The 20,400-nt window shown below is 37.6% G+C and overlaps 1 protein-coding gene across 3 annotated transcripts in view; it reads left to right on the top strand.

Moving 5' to 3' along the window:
* Positions 1-20,400, top strand: part of LOC145672879 (uncharacterized) — a 210,181-nt gene that overhangs the window by 54,426 nt on the left and 135,355 nt on the right. For all 3 annotated transcript variants that reach the window (XM_081742065.1, XM_081742067.1, XM_081742064.1), the window contains exons 13-18: positions 463-584; positions 3,831-4,020; positions 6,758-6,911; positions 7,551-7,698; positions 15,477-15,605; positions 18,399-18,564. In XM_081742065.1, coding sequence (XP_081598191.1) covers positions 463-584; positions 3,831-4,020; positions 6,758-6,911; positions 7,551-7,698; positions 15,477-15,605; positions 18,399-18,564 — 909 coding nt within the window. The remainder of the gene's footprint in view (positions 1-462; positions 585-3,830; positions 4,021-6,757; positions 6,912-7,550; positions 7,699-15,476; positions 15,606-18,398; positions 18,565-20,400) is intronic.

The raw sequence follows: 20,400 nt of genomic DNA, 5'->3' as shown, positions 1-20,400 counted from the left end.
GGGTACCTCCGTTTCCTCACACATTCTCATTCCACCAATTCTATTATTATTAACTTGCCTTAATCACCCTTCTCCCTTAGCCTAAAGGGCATAATTGTGGGACCTTAAACTGAAAGATTTCATTTCATTTCTCATAGAAGGAAGTGCTTTCCTGGGTTTAATGTTTGTAAACTGTACTGATCAATACTTATTGTCTATGTGTCCTATATTAGAACTAACAATTAAACTTGAATAATATATAATTTAGGTGTGATTTCTATTTACTCGCCAAGACGCTGGCAAACACATCACGAAATATTACGCCGACGAACACGTTGTGGGAATTACAAAATAACAAATATCTACAATGTTTCAGTTTCAGTAAATCTTTATACAATTTCTTTTGACCCATACATACATACATACATAGTATCAACTCTTTAGGACTAACATGATGATAACCGTTTCCGTTTTCTTTTCCAGATATTGTATTACCTAGAAATCAAACCCGAGGACCAAGTAGCAGTTGTGACATTATGGAACTGTAAGCATAATACCTCTATTAACAAAGAGACAACTGAGAAAATGTTGGTCAACCTCGAAAGGTATTTTTTATTTATTTATTTATTTATTTATTTTTTGGCATTTGTTTTAGTTAAACTTTCGGTACAATAGTATAATTTCAATATTATTTAAATATTGTGAATTTGTTTATTAAAAAAAGTATCTCAGTAGGAGTACAATACTATTTTGTAAATTTTATTCGAAAATTGTCGAGGGACCGCGGTGACTCAGTGGTAGAGCATTCACCTCTGGTGCATGGGGTCCCGCGTTGAATCCCAGCTCGCACCAAGTGAGCTTTTTGGTGGATAAACACCGTGTTCGTAGATTTTCTCGGAGTTCTCCTGTTTCCTCCCACTCTTCATTCCACCATTTCATTCATTTCTCATCATCAGTCTCCTTTAGTCTAGCCAGTATAAACGTGGGACGTAAAACTTAAAGATTTCATTTCATTTCGTTTTCGAAAATTGTCGATAAATTATTGTAATACCGTACATTATTGCCTATTTATCTAACGTGGACCTATTTTTGTGAAATCAAAAACTTCTCATGGGATATACAGGATGTATAAAAAATCTGGACTCATGGGCCAACTCCGTTATGTTTAAAGATTCGAAAAAATATAATAAGACAAGATAAAATTTGCTGAAATAGGTGTTTTTCAATTTCAAACGGTGGCATTCTTCCAATTGCATCAACTGCACACTGGTATGGCGCCCTATGGTAAATGAAAAGGCTGTGTTGCCAGTTCAAAATATCAAATAATACTTTCGACATATGGATACATCAAAATATCAAATAATACTTTCGACATATGGATGGATCAAAATATCAAATAATACTTTCGACATATGGATGGATCAAAATATCAAACAATACTTTCGACAAAGTGGGCATTTTCAGATATCTAGGATCAATGTTAACAGATCAAACTCATGTTCAGGAAGAAATTAAATGTCGGCTGAAAGCAAGGAATTCGTATTACTATTCAGTTCGAAATCTTTTGTCGTCGCGAATTCTGTCAAGAAATTTGAAGCTTAAAATATAGAAAACGATAATCATGCTTGTTGTTCTGTATGGTTGTGAAACATGGTGGCTTACTCTGAGGGAAGAACACAGACTGAAAGTATTTGAGAATAAAATCCTGATACGAATATTCGGACCCAAGAGGAACGAGAATGGGGAATGGCGGAAACCTTACAATGAGGAACTACATCATTTATACGGTTTACCTAATATTGTTAGGGTCATCAAATCTAGGTGTCTCCAGTGGGCAGGTAATGTAGCCAGGATGGAAGAAAGTAGAAACGCTTACAAAGTTTTAACTGGAAGATCAATCGGAAGACGACCATTAGGAAGGCCTAGGCGCAGATGGGAGGACAATATTAAGATGAATCTCGAAGAAATAGGAACTGGATCCACTTGGGTAAGGGTATAAGTCAGTGGAGAGCTTTTGTGAACGCGGCATTGAACCTCCAGGTTCCATCGATCGTAGAGTTTTTTTCTTTTCTCTTTGTGATAGTGGCTTAGTGGAGGCGCTCACCACTTGTGTGATGAATTTTTGGTCATTCCATTCCATATTCCATTTGAGAGCCTTTATTCTTGGGCTATTGTTGTGGAAGACCTTGTTTATAATTTTTAATATCTTTCAGTAGCGATGCTATATAAGACACATGTACGGTTTAACGTGGGATCCGAACCACATGAAGAGATCTTATCGGAAACACTAGCGTCGGTAGGTGGGTTTGTCTAAAGTTAAAGGGATGTAGATCGTGTTACTGTTTCCTCAAAGAAGTATGTTCTGAACACATATTTATTAGAAATAATTTTTACTAAAGTAAAATTAACAAACTTTTCTATGTAGGAGGTAAAATTTTAAACCAACTTAGATAAAAAGTACTACAGCAAACAAAATGCCAAGAAAAAATCAAAGTTACTTCCAAAAGGGTTGGTGGGCGGGGGAAATATTTCTACTACTTATAAAGGCGAAGGAAAAAAATGGATGCAGCGAGAGTACCGCAAAGCCCAAGACGCAATTCAATATGAACCGATACGAAAGGGTGGAATATGCGCCCTGAAACCCGATGCGCCAACCACCATGTAACAATTTGTCTGTCGGGATCGTTATGAGAGGCACCCACGAGGTGCTTGATAACTTTGAGAGATTTGATTGAAATGAAACACATTATTCTGATGATATTAAATGGCAGCTATAAGGGCGTAAGGACTTAGATGGTAGAGCAAGGAATAGCAACTAATTTAGAATAGTCTCACCCTAATTTGAAGTAGTTCCAATCTTCTCCCTCTTACTCGTAGGTGATGACAGGCGCTGTCCAAAGACTTGTAGGTCGAGACATCTTGATGAAGACTTGTCCGACAATCGATCATAGCATCGAATGTCAGGCCGAAGGCAGGGTAACATCGATGTGTCCCCCGTCGTGGTTGAGATGCAAAGATCGCGATCAAGTTTTCTCAAATGTTTTTGTTTCGACTGGTCCCTCTGACGTCATGAAGGAAACGAAGGCGGTGACACTCACAAGATGGCATGCAGATGGTTAATTACTAAATTGACGCAGCCAAAATACATATGTCCTCATGTCGATGATACAGCATAAAGCAGCTATACTTCCTACTTGGCTGCTAACGTAGTCAGGATGACATAGACCAAAAAGCAGGAAAAAAGCGACTTCCGAGAGTCAAAGTACTTACTACACAACAACAATACTTCCTTATTGTGTCAGTGTCTAACAGGTAGATGATCAGAGCGAGCGTTGATTCGATGTCGGTGCATGACAATGAGGGTTCAGTAAAAACAAACTTATTGAGAAAGCATCTGATCTAAACAAAATTGAATTTCAGCTAACGCGTATGAGACTTTAGTATTGCAGTCTACAAATACTGCATTCTTAGTGCATTAGAAGTGCTACCAATATATATTACAAATCATTTACAAATGCAAGGACTTCCTTGTAGTAATGCAAACTGTAAGTAATTAGTTATATCCTTATTGTAAAATACCAAGTCAGCTGGCGATGTCGATGGTCGGTATAAATTAACATCTAAAGGCGATGAACTCCAACAACAAAGCCTGTTAGGCTATCAATGGATGGCTGACTGGATTTTGATGTAAATGAAGTTGCTGGTTCTGAATTCGCATCCTGTAACACTTGAAAACTTTACTTTTGTGTACATTTAGTGAACTTTTACGTATTAAACATTGCTTATCGTAAACTTTTCATAAGTATTAAATATTACTTTTCATAAGTATTAAATTTCTACTTTTGTTTCAGAAATCAGAAGTTGGAGAAGGTGCAGAAGTTATATGAACAGCAGTCGTACCAGGAGCTTTCTGAAATCTTGAAAGCAACGTTCCAGTATTCTCAGTCCCAATCCCAGCATTCTCCGGGAACAGTAATCCCAGATCGACCAGCACAGTTAGCGTTACTTCTGGAAGCTTTATGGCATCTCAAAGAATACGAGGTAAACAGTTACTTTTATGAAGCGAGAATTTGTTTCTAGAATGAAGTAAAAAAGTAACTCGAACCCAAATTTCAGTATAAGGTGTTTCGTGGGTTTGAAATCATAAGGGAAATGTCCAGTTTATAAACAGTTCAACATAACCACAATTGGCTGTTAATTCAAAGCTGAAAGTGATCGTTTTGGTTCTCAGTATGTCCAGAATAATTTAAGCATAACATGATACAATAGTTTCCTAAGAGGAAAGTCAGCAATTTTGATTTTTTTTTTTTTTTTTTTTTTTTTTTGTACAGTCTTGTTTAACGAAAGTTAGCCACTCATCTCTCTTTTAAAGGCTTTATTTCTTCAACTTCTGTCTTTCGTTTGCCGGATGGTTATCACTTTACCAGTTGAGTACTAGGAAGTAGAGACCTGCAAGGGCCAAATTTTTCGGCCCGAGCCCAATCCTGCCCGAATGTACCTAGGCCCGGCCCAGCCCGGGCCGGGAAAGTTTTGGAGATTTTCGGCCCGAGCCCGGGCCGGGCCCGATAAATTTTAAGTTTCATTTTGTAACATTTTTCACGGGCACACTTCTTCAACGTTTGCCATTATTCTAATTATCGTTTAACGAAAGTCAATAATTATTGAAGAATTGCAATTAATCGGACCAAGCCCGGCCCGATCTGAAGAGAAATCAATGGCGGCCCGCCCAAGCCCGGCTCGGCCCGAAGAAATAAGGGTTGGCCCGCCCAAGCCCGGCTCGCGGGCCGAGCCCAGCCCGTGCAGGTTTCTACTAGGAAGCGATTTAGTTAAGGACATCGCAATTGACTGAGCAGCGGCAGTACGTTTCCTTACGCGTCTTCTTACGTCTGCTACGCGACATGTCTTTGACACATCCTGGAGCAAATGCATATTTCTCCTGATCAAACAGACTTGCTTTCCGAGATAGGTCCTTCCCAAAGCGATCTTTAATTGCAGTCATTACCAATGTCAGTTTGCCCTGTTTGGTCGTTCATGCACTTACACATAACTTACGCACTAATCGTCCCTCAGCTATGTATTATAACAACTCACATCAGCCATGGCATCACAAGTAAAATGGTCAGGCATCCGTGAACGGAAGGGATACTAGATATCGCTGTCTCTGATCATGGAAGCAGTGTTGCCAATGCCAGAACTAAAATTCCACTGACATTGTTCTCTGTGATACTCAAACTTAGGAGTCTTCTTGGACACCTTTGTTTAATTTTTCTTTGAAGAACAATCTTTTCTTTAAAACGGGCATGCAGTGTTGAATGCAATTTTCAACTGAAAGAATTTTAAGCCACATTTATATTTACTCGTTGTTCAGTTGCTTAAGATACGAAATATTTTCGCCTACGTTCCTTTACAAAGTGTTCTTACCTTTCGTAATATTGTACTGCATAAAAAAAGTTACGTTAGTTCTTTTCGTAATTAACGTCCTTATGAACCTGGTCTCCCTTATCTATATAGCCACAAGAAAACTGTTATTCAAACATATTCATGCCAGGACTTTAACATAACTGAATATTTGACTGAAGGGAATATTTGTACCGTAAATGACAAGAATAAGAAAACTACTTACAATTAATTTGTTAACGGAAACTAACATTTATGAGGCTTTTTTTGGGATAGACAATTCAGTACGCCTAATTATCTCTATGAATACTTTTTACAAGAGAAGCATTTCTAAGTTGAAAATCCATTGTCCCTATCGGGGGGCGCGGTGGCTCAGTGGTAGAGCGTTCACCTCCGGTGCTTGGGATCCCTGGTTCGATCCCAGCTCACGCCGTGTGGACTTTGTGGTGGACAAACACCGTGCTCGTGGATTTTCTCGGGGTTCTCCCGTTTCCTCCCACTTTCTTCATTCCACCATTTCACTCATCTCTCATTATCACCGTCTCCTTTAGCCTAACCGGCATAACCGTGGGACGTAAAACTCAAAGATTTCATTTCATTTTTATCCATTGTCCCTATCTTTAAATCCTAATGGAAAGGGGGGCGGGGACACGGAGACTCAGTGGTAGAGCGCTTGCTTCTGGTGCATGGGGTCCCTGATTCGATCCCCGACCAAAGTAAGTTGGTGGTGGATAATGTCGTGTACGTGGGTTTTCTCGGGGTTCTCCCATTTCCTTCCACATTCTCATTCCACCAATTCTTCCATCATCATTTACTTGCCTTAATTATCCGTCCCCCTTAGCCTAAAGGGCATAGTCATGGGCCGTTAAACTGAAAGATTTAATTGTGTTTTATATTTTGACAAAAATAAGCTATAATAAATGTTGAAAGCTCTCAACACATTAAAACAGAAGCAAAAGAATAAGCAAAAATCGTCAGGAAAATAAAAAGTATTTTATGTTCACCAGTTACATTACACACAATTAATCTGCCACTGATCTACATAGTTGAGAACTTGGAAAGATGAATTTTTAACTGTTTATATTATATGTTAGAACGATTCCATTACCCCGTCTATTCAAACTTAATCAACAGTTTAGTTCGTATTAATGCTAGACGCTTCTCAGCGAAATTCTGTTGTTTTGGTTGATTAAAATCTGATCTTCTTTTTCACCAGGGAAGCTACATTCCCGTATCATATAGTCCGTCTTGCTGCAAAATGACGTTACAACCAATCAACCAACCAGAGAAGCGTTCAGCAATCAGATGATTGTTCCATTTTATTAAGATCGGATGGTATACCTGTTAAGCACCTGTAATAACTGTAATCGTTTACTTCCAGGATTGCTTTGAATGGGGTGAAGCTTGTCTTAATGAGGCTATGCACAAATACTTGGGATCAACAGAATGCAAGGAACAACAGAAGTGGGCAGCAACTTTGGAAAAACTACTTTCTGGTCTGGATTCGTGCATTCAGAAGGGTGGTGTTGCTGTTGGTAAGTGTTCAGTGAACATGCTTCAATTATTTTTATTTGTTTATTTATTTTCTCCTGGCTCGTCTTGAACGAAATTTTCATAAACGCTGAGACATTTACTTTTAATGAATACTTTATATGCTGACTTCCGACTTTCTAACTTGATGAGCTCCTGAAATATTGTATGTTTGGTGTAAATTTTTGAATCTAGATAGGTCCTACCGAAAAACTAACGTTATTAAAACCTAAGTTAGTAGACATCAGACCATTCGTGTGCCAAAAATCATTTGATTCGATTGGTTTTGAGTTAGCGTCCTATTCAGCAGCGAGGCTATGTGAGATGTGGACCTACAGCTTAACGTGGGATCCGAACCATATGAGCTTCTGCTGAGAATCGAATCCAAGTCTCCCACGCCAAAGGCGCTCCAGCCACAAATCGCTTAGCCACAAAGGAGCTCCTTCAGAAATCACCAAAATTGGTCTAGCATTGTAGGAGGAGATAGCCGTCAATCATTTATACATTTATTTTACATACATATAGAGTTCTCGCCATAAATATTACTTTTGTGTCCATAGTTTTTCTTCCGTTTTAGTTTATCATGTAAATGAAATTCCGTTTCAGTTTATCTTATAAAAGTTTCTAATTTTTATTCTTTACAGTGGAGAGTCTTGCCAACAATAAATTGACGCGCTTAATTCAAAATCTAATCCACATTGTAAGCCAGCAGCTTGATGCTCCAGATCATATGATGGAAATGCCAATTGAATCAGTCACACCATGGATTCTTTTGCACCAGATCTTAGGAAAGTAAGTGCCCATACAGATTGTTAATTTCCGCGTATTCTTCTTTTAGGTATGTTTATATATATTGGAGATGTTTCCTGTCACCAAGATAAGACAAAAAGTATAGACTAACTTGGGTGCATAAATGCTTCCTTTCGGAGTTATAGGCTGCCGAAAACATGAAAAAATGAACTTTAAAGGTCCGTAGCTCCAATATTATGGGACCTACCGTAGTCGGGTCAAGACTCAGGAAGTAATATGTGTGCTATCCAAATATCCAAGTTTCAGAATTCTGCTGTACTTCTGCAACAACTTTTATATAGATAGTTGGTGAGTCCTTCAAATTTATATGCCCTTAGCCAAACTTCCTCAATAAAAATTGTTGCGTGAGTATCTTAGGATTATGAAACATGTATTTTTGGATAGCGCACATAGTAGTTCTTAAGTGAAGTCTCTACCCGACTACGGTAGGTCCCATAGTATTGGAGCTATGGACCTTTAAAGTTCATTTTTTCATGTTTCCGGCAGCAGCCTAGAAACTCCGAAAGGAAGCATTTGTGCACCCAGGTTGGTCTATACTTTTTGTCTTATCTTGGTGTTAGGAATCACCTAAACGTTGTCGATGTGGTTTTGAAACACCAGATATATACAGGGGCTGGACAAAAAAATCTAAAACGTTTGCAAAAGTGTGAAAACCATACCTAGTATGGTGTGGAGCCTCTTTTTGCGTCCAAAATAGCTTGGATTCGACGTGGAATGGACGTATACAGCTCCTGAATCGTGGTGTGTGGAATTTTGTACCTTTGTTCCTCCAAAACATGCTCCAGTTCCTTAAGGGATGCTGGTGGAGGATAATAAGACCGAACACGCCTTTCTAACTCAGACCACCCAGGGGAGGTGTGATAGCTCCTGGTCATGCTCCTCAAACCATGATTTCACCGTTTTTGCAGCGTGACAGGGTGCCAAATCATCTTGGTAGATGCCATCACCATCAGGGAACAATATTTGGGTCATGGGTAGAACCTGGTCCCCCAAAATGGCCTCATACGCTTTAGCATTCATCATTCCATGCAGGGCTATGATGGGACCTGCAGAAAACCACGATATCACTGCCCATGCTTTACAGTTGGGAGCAGACAGTCTGTATCATAAGCCTGCTACGGTGTTCTCCATACGTAAACACGACCGGTTGTTTGAAACAAGGTGAAGGTCGATTCATCGGACGACATTACGTGCTTCCACTGCTCATGAGTCCACGCCTTGTGGTCCTTGCACCACTGGATACGCGTCTTCCCATTTATTGCTGTGACCAGGGGTTTGGCGACAGCGGTCCTGCCATGAATTTTCATTTTATGAAGTTTCCGCCGCACTGTTTTCGATGAAACCGGGTTCTGTAGGCCGGAATTGAATTCAGACATAATTTTCAGTGCAGTGGTTCTTTTTAGCTGCTACAATAAGTTTTAATGCTCTCCGGTCCCTATCTGACAGGATTATCTTTCGACCATTGTTGTGCTTTGCAGACGTCATTTGCCAATGAATTATGTATGCCCTCGTGACATTGGATACAATGCCTTTCGATACCCCCACAATGTTCGCCATTGTTGCCACTGAAGCTCCAACCAGACGGGCACAAACGATCATGCCTCTTTGGAAGTCTGTCAGATCGCCCATTTTATCGCACCACTTTCACACCACGACACTCACAGGTCAACTGGTTACTGCTGACGGAAGAGGAAGGTCCCCATGACACATTGAAAACAAAAACCGATCGACAGCCGCAATACGTGTTGTACAGTGGAGGACCAAACTTACGTGTCCTGTATGAAGTGTTTTTAGATTTTTTATCCAGCCTCTGTATATATATATATATATATATATATATATATATATATATATATATATATATATATATATATACACAGTGAAACCTCTCTAAAGCGGACAGCCGTGGGGAATCAATAATTGTCCGCTATAGAGAGGTGTCCGCCTTAGAGAGGTTTTGATATTTTCTTACGTAAATTAGTAAAGAAGGTAATATGCAATTAGTAACAATATTTTTTGGATGAATCATGTATTCACGAATATTACCAAAATTTTACTGTACTGTGTTGTCCTCTGCTGTCCAATACTCTATGTTCGAGGCACAAGATGGAAATAAGATGTTATAGTTCTGTGCACTTTACATCTAGGCTTTCAGTATGTCGCTTTAATTTGTGGATTAATTGCAGTCCAGTAGTGTCTTTTTGTGACAATATGCGTACCCGCGGGCAAAAACTACCGAACTTGTCTTCTGCTTGGTTAGAGAATCCAGCAGGAAAGTAGAATAACGTGTTATTCCAAACGGCGGGCAACTGTCAATCACTTTTGTGTCTAAAACAGCTTGAGTGGGAGTGGATGCAAGCAAAGGACATGAGAGTGTTGTTAAACAGAGACTCTTCGTCTGGATTGCTGAGTAGACAGTTGAGAAAAAAAAATGTCACAATGCTTTCTTGTTGACACATGTATGAATTACTAAAAATGTATTTTTACAATACTTTTCAACTTATTTATAGAGAAAGTGTCCGTAATACGGAGGTAAGTAATACCTATAAAGGACAGAAAAGACTGTCCGTGTCCGTACTAGAGAGTGTCCGCTTTAGAGAGGTTTGCCAATATGTTTTATCCTATTACAGTGTTTGGGGATTACAAAATATGTCCGTTACGGGAGGTGTCCGCTTTATAGAGGTGTCCGTTAGTAGAGGTTTCACTGTATATATATATATATATATATATATATATATATATATATATATATATATATATATATATATATATATATATATATATATATATAGATAGATAGATAGATAGATAGATAGATAGATAGATAGATAAATAGATATGGAGCTATACACTCGACTGAAGGAAATACCAGAGCGTTTTGAAAGCTTTGACGACTTGAAAAGAATTACAGAGCTGAGTAGACATAAATAATTTATAATAGCATGTTCGACATCGAAGTTCCAAATTTTCACTGTGAAGTGGCCGTAAAGATTAAATAAAAAAGTTCTGAAAGGATTGGGTACATGGAATAAGAGATTATCAAAAACACACAAACTGTAAAACTTCAGTATTAAAATTTCTAATACCGTAGGTTTGCCTGGACTTGATGACACCTTATTCTTGCTGTTTAAAGTTAATTGACATAACAAAAGACAGTATTTCTATCAGAATGTTAAATAAATGAATAAATAAATAAATAAATAAAAAAAGTGTCAAGTGCAAGCTGATGAATCTTTATTTGAACGAAGGAAATATATTCTAAAATGGTCGTATTGGATAAAGGATGTGTCGTTCCATCGGCACCACCTCCATGGCAGCTGAAATGGCAAAGAAAAACACATGTATAAATCCAGATTTTACATGCAGCCTATGTAAGGGAGAATATTTTAATACTGAAATTTTAAGATACGCATGTTGTTTACTATCTCTTATTTTGTTACCCAATCCATTTGATACTTCTAGTTTACCGTTTCAACTTTGATTTTTGGCAGTCTTGCTGCTGCGTTCTTCATGCTATATTCTACAAGGGATTCTGATGTTGCTGTAGGCATAAAATAGGTCTGAAGCTTTGGGAAGCTCATAAAGTTAATATTTCACATTATACGAGGAAGGATCAGAAACTAAGATTACAAGGCTGATATTTCTGGAGTTTCGTCTGTTATAGAGGAATGAGGAGTATGCAGTAATTTTAAAATATGGAGTTCGTAATTCTGCAGTTTCAGCCACCCGACATCTACGGCGTCAGTTGTATGTAAACACAAATGGCGACTTATTTGGAAAACTTGTCTCGCGAAGAAGTCCACTTAGTTATCCGATTTCTGTGGGCAAAATATGTAACCGCGACTGAGATTCACCCGGTAGCTGGTACAGGTTTACGGCGTCCCGTCAACATGTCGCAGAATAGTGTCGAAAGTTTGCGGCTGGTAAATAAAACGTCAAAGACGAGGAGCGCAGTGGCCGACCCAGTGGCATCAGCCCATTTAAACACAGCTCGCATAGAGGAGTTGATTCAAGAGAGCAGGAAGATCACGTTACGATATCTAACAGCAGAATTAGGAATGTCGTTCGGAAGCCTTCATCACATTGTGTACGATAGTCTGCAGTACTGGAAAATTTGTTGTGGTGATAAGGTGGCTGAACCCCCAACGACAGGATTTTTACCAGGAGGGAATCTTAAAACTCATTCCACGGTGCGACAAGTGCCTCAACCGAAAAATAGAGACTATGTCGAAAAATAACCTAATGTATGTATTATCTATTGACTGTATTGGTTGTATGAAATAATATATAGACGTGTACCCTCATGATTCTGAAGACACAGTGCATAAGCATTTACAATATTTAAAAACTACTTCGTTTTTCTTCTGCAGGTAATAAAAAATGCGATTTTTTTCACATGTTTTAATTTTGTACATGTTTGATTATTGAGATTTTTTTTTGTATGTGTATCTTCGATCAGACGTACACAAAAAAATATAACTTAAGATATTATTGACGTAATTGAACCTGTAATATATACTTAAAGTTTTCAATAATCTTGACTTACTTACATTTAAAAAAATACTTTTTCCACTCTTTATTGCATGTAAATAACTCACTGCTTTTTTAGAATTCTAAAATATGCCCTTATTTCCAAAATTCTTTGATTAAATCATTTTGTAGTATCGTTATCCATTGTCTTTTTTGTTATTTTATTTTATTTTATTAAGAACGAGGTCATTACTTACCTCCGCTATATTATTTGCTGGATATTTCGGAGCACATCTTAGTTGCCAGTTCATAATTGGGAATGTTTTCGTCGTCAGTGATTTTTGTGTGTAGTGCATTAACGATTTTTTTCTTGTAATAAATTATATGTATTTTAGTTAATAATAACTGGTATATATATATTACAATGTTTTTTTATTAATTTAATTAGTGACCATAGGATCCCATTCCATGCCTAGTTTTCTTTGTATGTGTTGAATCTTTTTTCTTTTATTCTCTACATAAAATGGTTCATGTATACTTCTCTACTAGTTATAGAAAGCATACAAAACATTAATATCTTGAATAGTATGTTCGGATTTTTTTGTGTGTGTTTCGAAAGCTTAGAAACTGCTTCATTTTCTTCAGTTTTCTATACCTTAAAATGTACCAATCCTATTTCCTGAAACAACTTGTAAAACAGAGCACTTACACTATCGCTGGAAAGTTTCCGAACATTCTGCATTTTTGTAAGCATCTACTGTGATCATATTATTATGGCACGAGAACATTGCTGCTGTGTATCAGAGGTACTCCTGCCTATAGCAAACAATTAAATCAAGGTCTGAGAGGCACTGCAGATGATATGTGAAATTATAATTCTTAAAATTGAAACCGAAAAAAGGACATTTTATTTAGATATTACATAGAATAAACAAAACTGTGGAAGGTGAGGCAACATATTAGTTCTGTTTCAAAAGTGTAGTCACAGAGGTGAATGCAGTGACAGAAAGGATGAGGGTCCATAAGGGTTTTTTTTTTTTTTGGATTCGAAAATCTCTAGAAAATGAAATGAGTACTACAACAATTCTAACTACCCGTGTTAAATATAGAATATACCTACGTAACAACGCAATAAATATTTGTTTCACGCTATCCATGTTTACGTTTATTTTAGAGTTCCAAACGTAAGTAGTTAGAGGATTTTTGCGAAAAATCGCCGATTTTTCGTTAGTCTCGTGCTTGTTAAACACGAGCGCAACGTTGATACACTTTCTTACTTATATACTATACTAAGCATGTGACAACATATAAAATATAAAAGTAATAAAGTGTATCACGATTGCGCTCATAGAAAAAGCGTATCAGTAGGTAGTTGCTGCACTGACGTCATGTAGCAGAAAGTGAAGACCAAACGAAAGCGCATTTGATCGCACGAAGTGTGTATTTGTGAGGGAAAGAAGTTCCATGCAGTGATTATAGGAGAACAGAGTGCACTGTAGTAACGTTGTGCGAAGTTGTAGAGATGTGTCTGTGGTGCAGAATATTGAGGAGTCAGGGGAGACTTATTCCAAGAACGTCACGTTTCTTACAAAGCAAGAAACAGTATATCGCAAATGAATCGAATGAGTCACGACTAGTTGCATGTATTAGGTGGATGGTCGAAGCTATCAACGGTTTAACCAAACGATGGAAAGGTTTAGGACAGGTAATGCCGAACACACAGATACCCATGATTGGCAAGTTTGTTCGAATTATTTGTGAAATGTGCAATACTTTTCGACCTCCTTGTATCTCAAGTGACACGGAAAACGAGATCATCGCCGAACATATGCTAACATTGGTGAACTAATCTAATCATTTACAAATACTAGTAGAATCCGAAAACTGTAAAAAACGCACAAAGTACTTGGCACAAGATGTCCGCTGACACTTGAATGGACTTTCCAAGATTGACAATTCAGGAGCTGCGCGATATGGATTGTATCAAATTAAGCAAGCCAAGTCGTATACAGAGAAGCATTTAAGTGAATTAGGTTTTATGAACTATTGTTCACAAAGAGCGGGATGATATTGTTCGTGTTCAACTACAATCACGTTACACGTCTTCCAAAATATACAATACATGGGTTCAATACCACAATGGTGTTTCACCGCTAATTCGTGGCTGGTATTGCGAATGCAAGGTTGGTGCACGGGTTGTTGGGTGTTGTTCACATATAGCCGTTGTATTGTGGTATTTGGATTATCAAAGATATTTACAAGCATCTGGTCCTTCTTTATTTCCACGCGCCTACTGTATCATGAATGCTGACGTTTCTCATTGTTCCGAAAGTACAGAAAGCTGTGACGACGGTTCGGACTAATTACTGCGTAGGTTTCCATAGTTTATTTGGTTATTGTACAAACCACAGCAATGTTTTACGTGTTTGTGATTTGTTGCACAAAAAAAGTGTTGGTGTATTCAGCTAGGTTATTATAAACTTTTAGCTTTAATTTGTGTATATTTTTTATACTAACGATTCTACTTTATAAATACACAACTCATAATATTTAACTCCTTAGAGCCAAATACCCCCCTTATGGACCCTCGTCCTTTTAAAGAAAAAGTAATTTTCGAAATTTTGCAGTTCTTTATAGCTTGTTGATATGGTAAAGTTTAAAGCGCCCAAAATACCATGCTTTGGAAAAGTGTTTACGATGGTTTCGTATGCTTCGTTGTTGCTCGTTGTAATAGTAACAACGACTATTACATATACGCTTCAACTGAGGAACAGTTGACCAGAAAAAGATGTATATTGACGGTCGTAACACTTCTCAAATCTTTTATTTTAACATTAGCATATGAACAAGCTATAAAAAACTGCAAAATTTGAAAAACTACTTTTTCTTTAAAATTTCTGTAACTGCATTCATCCTCTATGTGTACACTTTCTAAACAAAACTAACCTGTTGCCTCACGTTCCACAGTTTTGTTTATTCTATGTAATGTCTATATAAAAGTCCTTTTTTGGTTTCGGTTTTAAGGATTATAATTTCACATATCATCTGCAGTGCCTCACAGACCTCGATTCAACTGTTGTCAAATTCTATGCTTTAGGCAGGAGTACCTTTGACGCAGGGTGGTAAAGTTCTCTTGTCAAATTAATATGATCGCAGTAGATGCTTACAACAATCCAAGGTGTTCGAAAACTTTTGAGCGGTAGTGTACATTGTCGAAAATTCGCTGTTTTCGAAACAAAAGAATAGTATAAGTTACCTGATACTTTAATGTTTTTTGTCGTTTATTTCAGTTTGGAAGAGAGAGAAGAGTTCCAGATGTTCCCGAATCCGAATCCAGAGGGGAGAGTTGGCGATGTTACAACTGCAGAAATTCCTGCTTCCATTATGATTCTATTCACAGCGCACGATTATTTGGGAAGGTAATTCGTATAACTTATTGAAATAACGAAAAATCTTATGTGTGTTCACTGGAGTGGCAAAGACAAGTCAGAGCTCGGTTGACACACACTCGCGCCCTAGACTATACTTCTGCAACCGTTCCCTTCTCAATAATGAAGTTCAAATGTATTTCTATTTAATTAATTTGAAAGTTGTTGCAGTTGGCTACTCTGTTGTAATACGTAAAGAAAATTTAATATTTTCATGAGACTTCTAGACCTTATTGTAAGTATCGGCTACACAAAGTCTCATTGTTCAGTACACGTTTATACGGTGGGATCACTCTAATAGGGAAAAGCGTATGGTAATCTTAATGCAGAAACACCCATGGATTATTTCCAGTGCAGTAAATTAATATATTCTTTAATATATAAGGAGGGGGAGCCAGATGTGTCGCCCCAGGCTCCAGCCTACTCAATCTAGCCGTTAATCCGGGCATGACTTAAACCCTCGACTTCCTCCTTGCCAGTGAATTTCCTGTCAATTTCACTACCAGTGAAATGACCAGTTTCTTGTGTTCCCATTACTTTATATCTCAAATTTCTGCCAACCATCTTTTAGCAATTAGTTGCAGATATTTTGATTGAGAGTTGCTTTAATATGCAGTCTATACATAAATATTTTAACTGTACATGTACTCTGTATATCAGTAAGTATTGAACAATGTTAGAATAGCAATAAGAAAATCTGATTAATGGATTAGCAAGGTTTTAAAACTTCATCGATCCTGGGTTGTGCTATTGGTCGGAATTTGAGGAATAAAGAGTCAAGTACACAGGAAGCTGGTCGTGTTGCTGGGAGATTAGGTCATAGAGTAGCCGAAGTTCCAGTCTTTGTTACTTCAAAAATGACACTTTTCTCTCTCTCTCTCTCTGTTCGTACAACGTGCAAATAAATTGTGTGTGTTTAAGTTTGGTCAGTGAAGTGGCTTGCCTAATGCACTGTATAAGAGTTTGAAGAGTGCAGTTCTACCATGAGGATTGCCATCAGTCCATATATGTCCATATAAAAATTCATGTAAAACAAAAGATGATGCAGTACCATTAGACATCGATCGTCCCAGTCTGATCCGTGAATACACAGAGAGAGATTAGTCCTTTTCGCAGGTCTGTTGGTTAGCGCGTATGCCTTTGATGCACGGGGTCCTGGGCTCAATTGCCGTTTAAACACATTAAGATGGTTTTTATTCCACCTTCAATTGTAGGTCCATGCCTCATATAGCCTCGGTGCTGAAAGGTATGCTAAACTTCAACACAATGAGATTAATGAAATGTACTCGAGAAGAGAAAAGAAATCTGACAGAAACAGTATTTAATCCTAATTTGTTAGTTTACAACTGTTTCATAATAAACACATTTCTCATCACGGAGGAAAGATGTGTACCTTTACTCATGACTCATTTTAGTTATTCGAGGGCAGCCTTCACCCTTATTTCAGTATGTGAGGGTGGGTGAGAATGAGGGTATCATTGTAATTTGAGGATGAGAGTTAGGATGTGAGGGCAATTAAGGGAAGGGAGAACAGTTGATTTGAAGGTAAGTGAGATTAGGAAAAAGCCCATCCTGAGGCACAATCTGTCTCATTGAAGGGTTTATGGATTCAGAAAATCACTCTTAGTGATGATAGTATTAAACGATTCCCTATATATGATTAGATTGCTTGTTTCTTACTTTTTTTTTTTTTTGAGTTAATATATTTTATGAGCTATTAACATATGATTTTATCATTTTTTTACTTCGTATTTTTCTTTGTTTTTATGAATATTTTCCTCTTTGTACCTGTTTTTTTTTTTTTTTTTTAAATGTAACTCGTTCGTGTTTCTTCTCATTTATTGACAGTATGTTTGTGTTATTTCCCTTATGTCTTTTTTCTTTTTATTAAAATTGTTCTTCCCTTATGCACTTGAACCTTACTAAATACTATGTTCTCTGCACACGATTTGAGCATATTCCACTTCCACAGAAGTCGTGAGCAACTAATCAGAATGCAGCATTTAGTTCTGTGTGCAGAAAGTGCAATTGGCGATTATTCTTTCCTCCTGTGCAAACGCCCAGTAGGTTCGACAACCCATCATACTGATCAGTCTTAAACTGACTTATCTGCTGTAATAGATACTTAACACATTGCATTTTTTAATTCATCGGAAACAATTTCAGCTATAAATTCTTATCATTGGCAGCACTTAAAAAAACTACTTTGTTCGAAGAACTAACTCTAAGCGGTTAGCGTACGCGCCTTTGGCGTGGGAGACCTGGGTTCGATTCCCGGAGAGAGCCCATGTAGTTCGGATTCCAGGTTAATCAGTAGGTTCCGTCTCATATAACCTCGCTGCTGAAAGGGACGTTAAACTTAAATTCAACTCAGCTCATCTCGAAAAACTAATTTTTTGACAGGTCGTTTCCCATGATAATGAATTTTTTTGCTGAGGTTTCCTTGCTTCATAACCTGAACTGTCTTCCTATTACCTGCACACTAGCGACAACTGTTAGCGTGAGTGTTAACTATTGGGAATTACTGTGACGCACTGACCTGTTTGTGTTTCATAATAAGGAATTGTAACGATTAGGAATCAAGTGTTACCGAATAAAAAGTATTGAAATGCTAATTGTCATATTTAATCGTTAATTTTCGAGTCTAGTTTATGTAATTGTGATTTTGTTCTCTCTAGTTTTTTCTCGCCAACTCCTTATTGGAGATTTCAATTAGATAATTATCGTTTAAGTTTATTTATTTATTTATTTATTTATTGATTTATGTATTTATTTTACTTGCAGACGTTCGTGGTGCTGTACCAATGATGGTGCGTTGCTGATATATACTTTAGACTTCCTTATTCCCAGAATCAGATCTGAAGAATTTTCACGCTTTAGAACTAAATTGTACCCGGGTCTGGAACAGGTGTTTTACTGCCTTTATGCACATCCCAGTAAGAAAACAAAGGTAAGTTGCTTTGTTTCACTAATACATAGGTGGAGGTTTCCCTACCGCCGTAAAATATTTCCCCAAAGTCGAGACACTACTAAATCTATTTCTGGAAGTGGAAAATGAGAAGAAATAAACACGAGAAAATATGGATAAGAATGTAAGAAAACGTCAGATTTTGGAAGAAAATAAAACGTTAGTTCAGAGGAAGAACGAAATTATTAATTTTCTTCACATACTTGTAAAAGTTTAAAGTTACTAAATAGTTATGCAGTATTATTAACGTTTAACGGAAGATAAACTGCTCGCATGTGATATATGTTGGCATTCCTGGTAATGAGCAGGCGGATTCTGTGGCAAAAGATACAGCTCTTCATGGTTTTGCACTAGTGACGTCCCTCCCTTGCACTGATCTTTACCCGGTGTTCATATCTCGTCTTTTACACCAATGGCAGTCGGAATGGGATCTCGCACATGACAACAAATTGCGTGCCATTAAACCACGCCTCGGAGTCTGGACCTCTAGTTTCCGACAGTCTCGTCGAGAAGAAATAGTTTTAACTTGACTGCGTATTGGACACAATCATATAACGCATGCATATTTTTACATGGAGATGCAGTTCCAGATTTTTTTTTTTTTTTGTTTGTTTGTTGTTGTTGTTGTTGTGGAGACCTTTTATCTATTCGTCATATGTTCTTGTCGCTTGCCCCGCTCTGGCTCAGCCTCGACGACGTTACAAGCTTCCGGGAAGAGCTACACTTGCTGCTTGGTGACGACACGTTTTCTCCACGGACAGCTGCTATTTTTGCAAGAGCTTCAGGTTTTGTATCTTGTGCTTTAATTAACGTATTACTTGTTTTTATTATTGTTGCTTTTGTCTTCGATTTGTTTTCCTGTTTAAGTCATATCTTTGTAAGGGTGCAAACAGACCGTTGGCACACCCATCACATATTTTACTCTTATTATACCAGTCGATAAATTACTGAAGAGGAACCAACGAAGGCACTAAAGTATGTTACTACACATGATATTGAATTAAGATGAACGGATTTGCCCAAAAATTCATCCTGCAATACAGTTTCAGTTAATATTTTCGTCTACCAATTTTTACCAAAGGAAGAAGGTGAAAGTATTCACTAAAATTATATTGAATCTAATAAATCACGACACGTTTTGGTTTTAGTTCTTACCAAAGGAGAAAATGTGAAAGTATTCGAAAAATTATAGTGAATCTACGCACGTTTGGGTAAGTCCGTTATGTTGAATTCAATTAAGATAGCATAAACAAATGAACTTACTAGAAGATGCACATAACGACAATTACTTTACACTGAAGCATGCTTTGCATTTACTATGAAGATCTCCTCCGTGGCTAAGCGGTTAGCGTACGCGCCTTTGGCGTGGAAGACCCGGGTTCGATTTCCGGCGGGAGCTTATATGGTTCGGATTCCACGTCTCATATAGCCTTGCTGCTGAAAGGGACGTTAAACTCAAAATCAACTCAGCATTTACTATGAAAATCTTATGATGAGCCAAGATGCGTTTCCTCATATTCAATGAAATAAATATCACTAAAACGATGTTGCAACATTGAAATCACATCTTTCACTTTTTAAGTAGTTTGAATTACCAACCAGAACTCCTTTTTATATTTACCCCCTCTGTCCGTGTATCCGTCCCGTCCGGGACCCAAAAAATCTCAAGAATTACCATCAATTGTGGCCACGGTGAGGAGGGTCAAAAGTTTGGTATATCGTTCGTTGGTAGAAGTGATATTAAAACCGGAACTAATAAAAATAAATCATTTCCGGTTTTTGAATGATATACATCCACCATTTCCGGTGTTAACGTTG

Source organism: Thermobia domestica, chromosome 16 (genome assembly GCF_964235325.1).
Source record: "Thermobia domestica chromosome 16, izTheDome1.hap1.1, whole genome shotgun sequence".
NCBI classification, from domain to species: domain Eukaryota; kingdom Metazoa; phylum Arthropoda; class Insecta; order Zygentoma; family Lepismatidae; genus Thermobia; species Thermobia domestica.
This window is presented reverse-complemented; position numbering and strand designations above follow the sequence as displayed.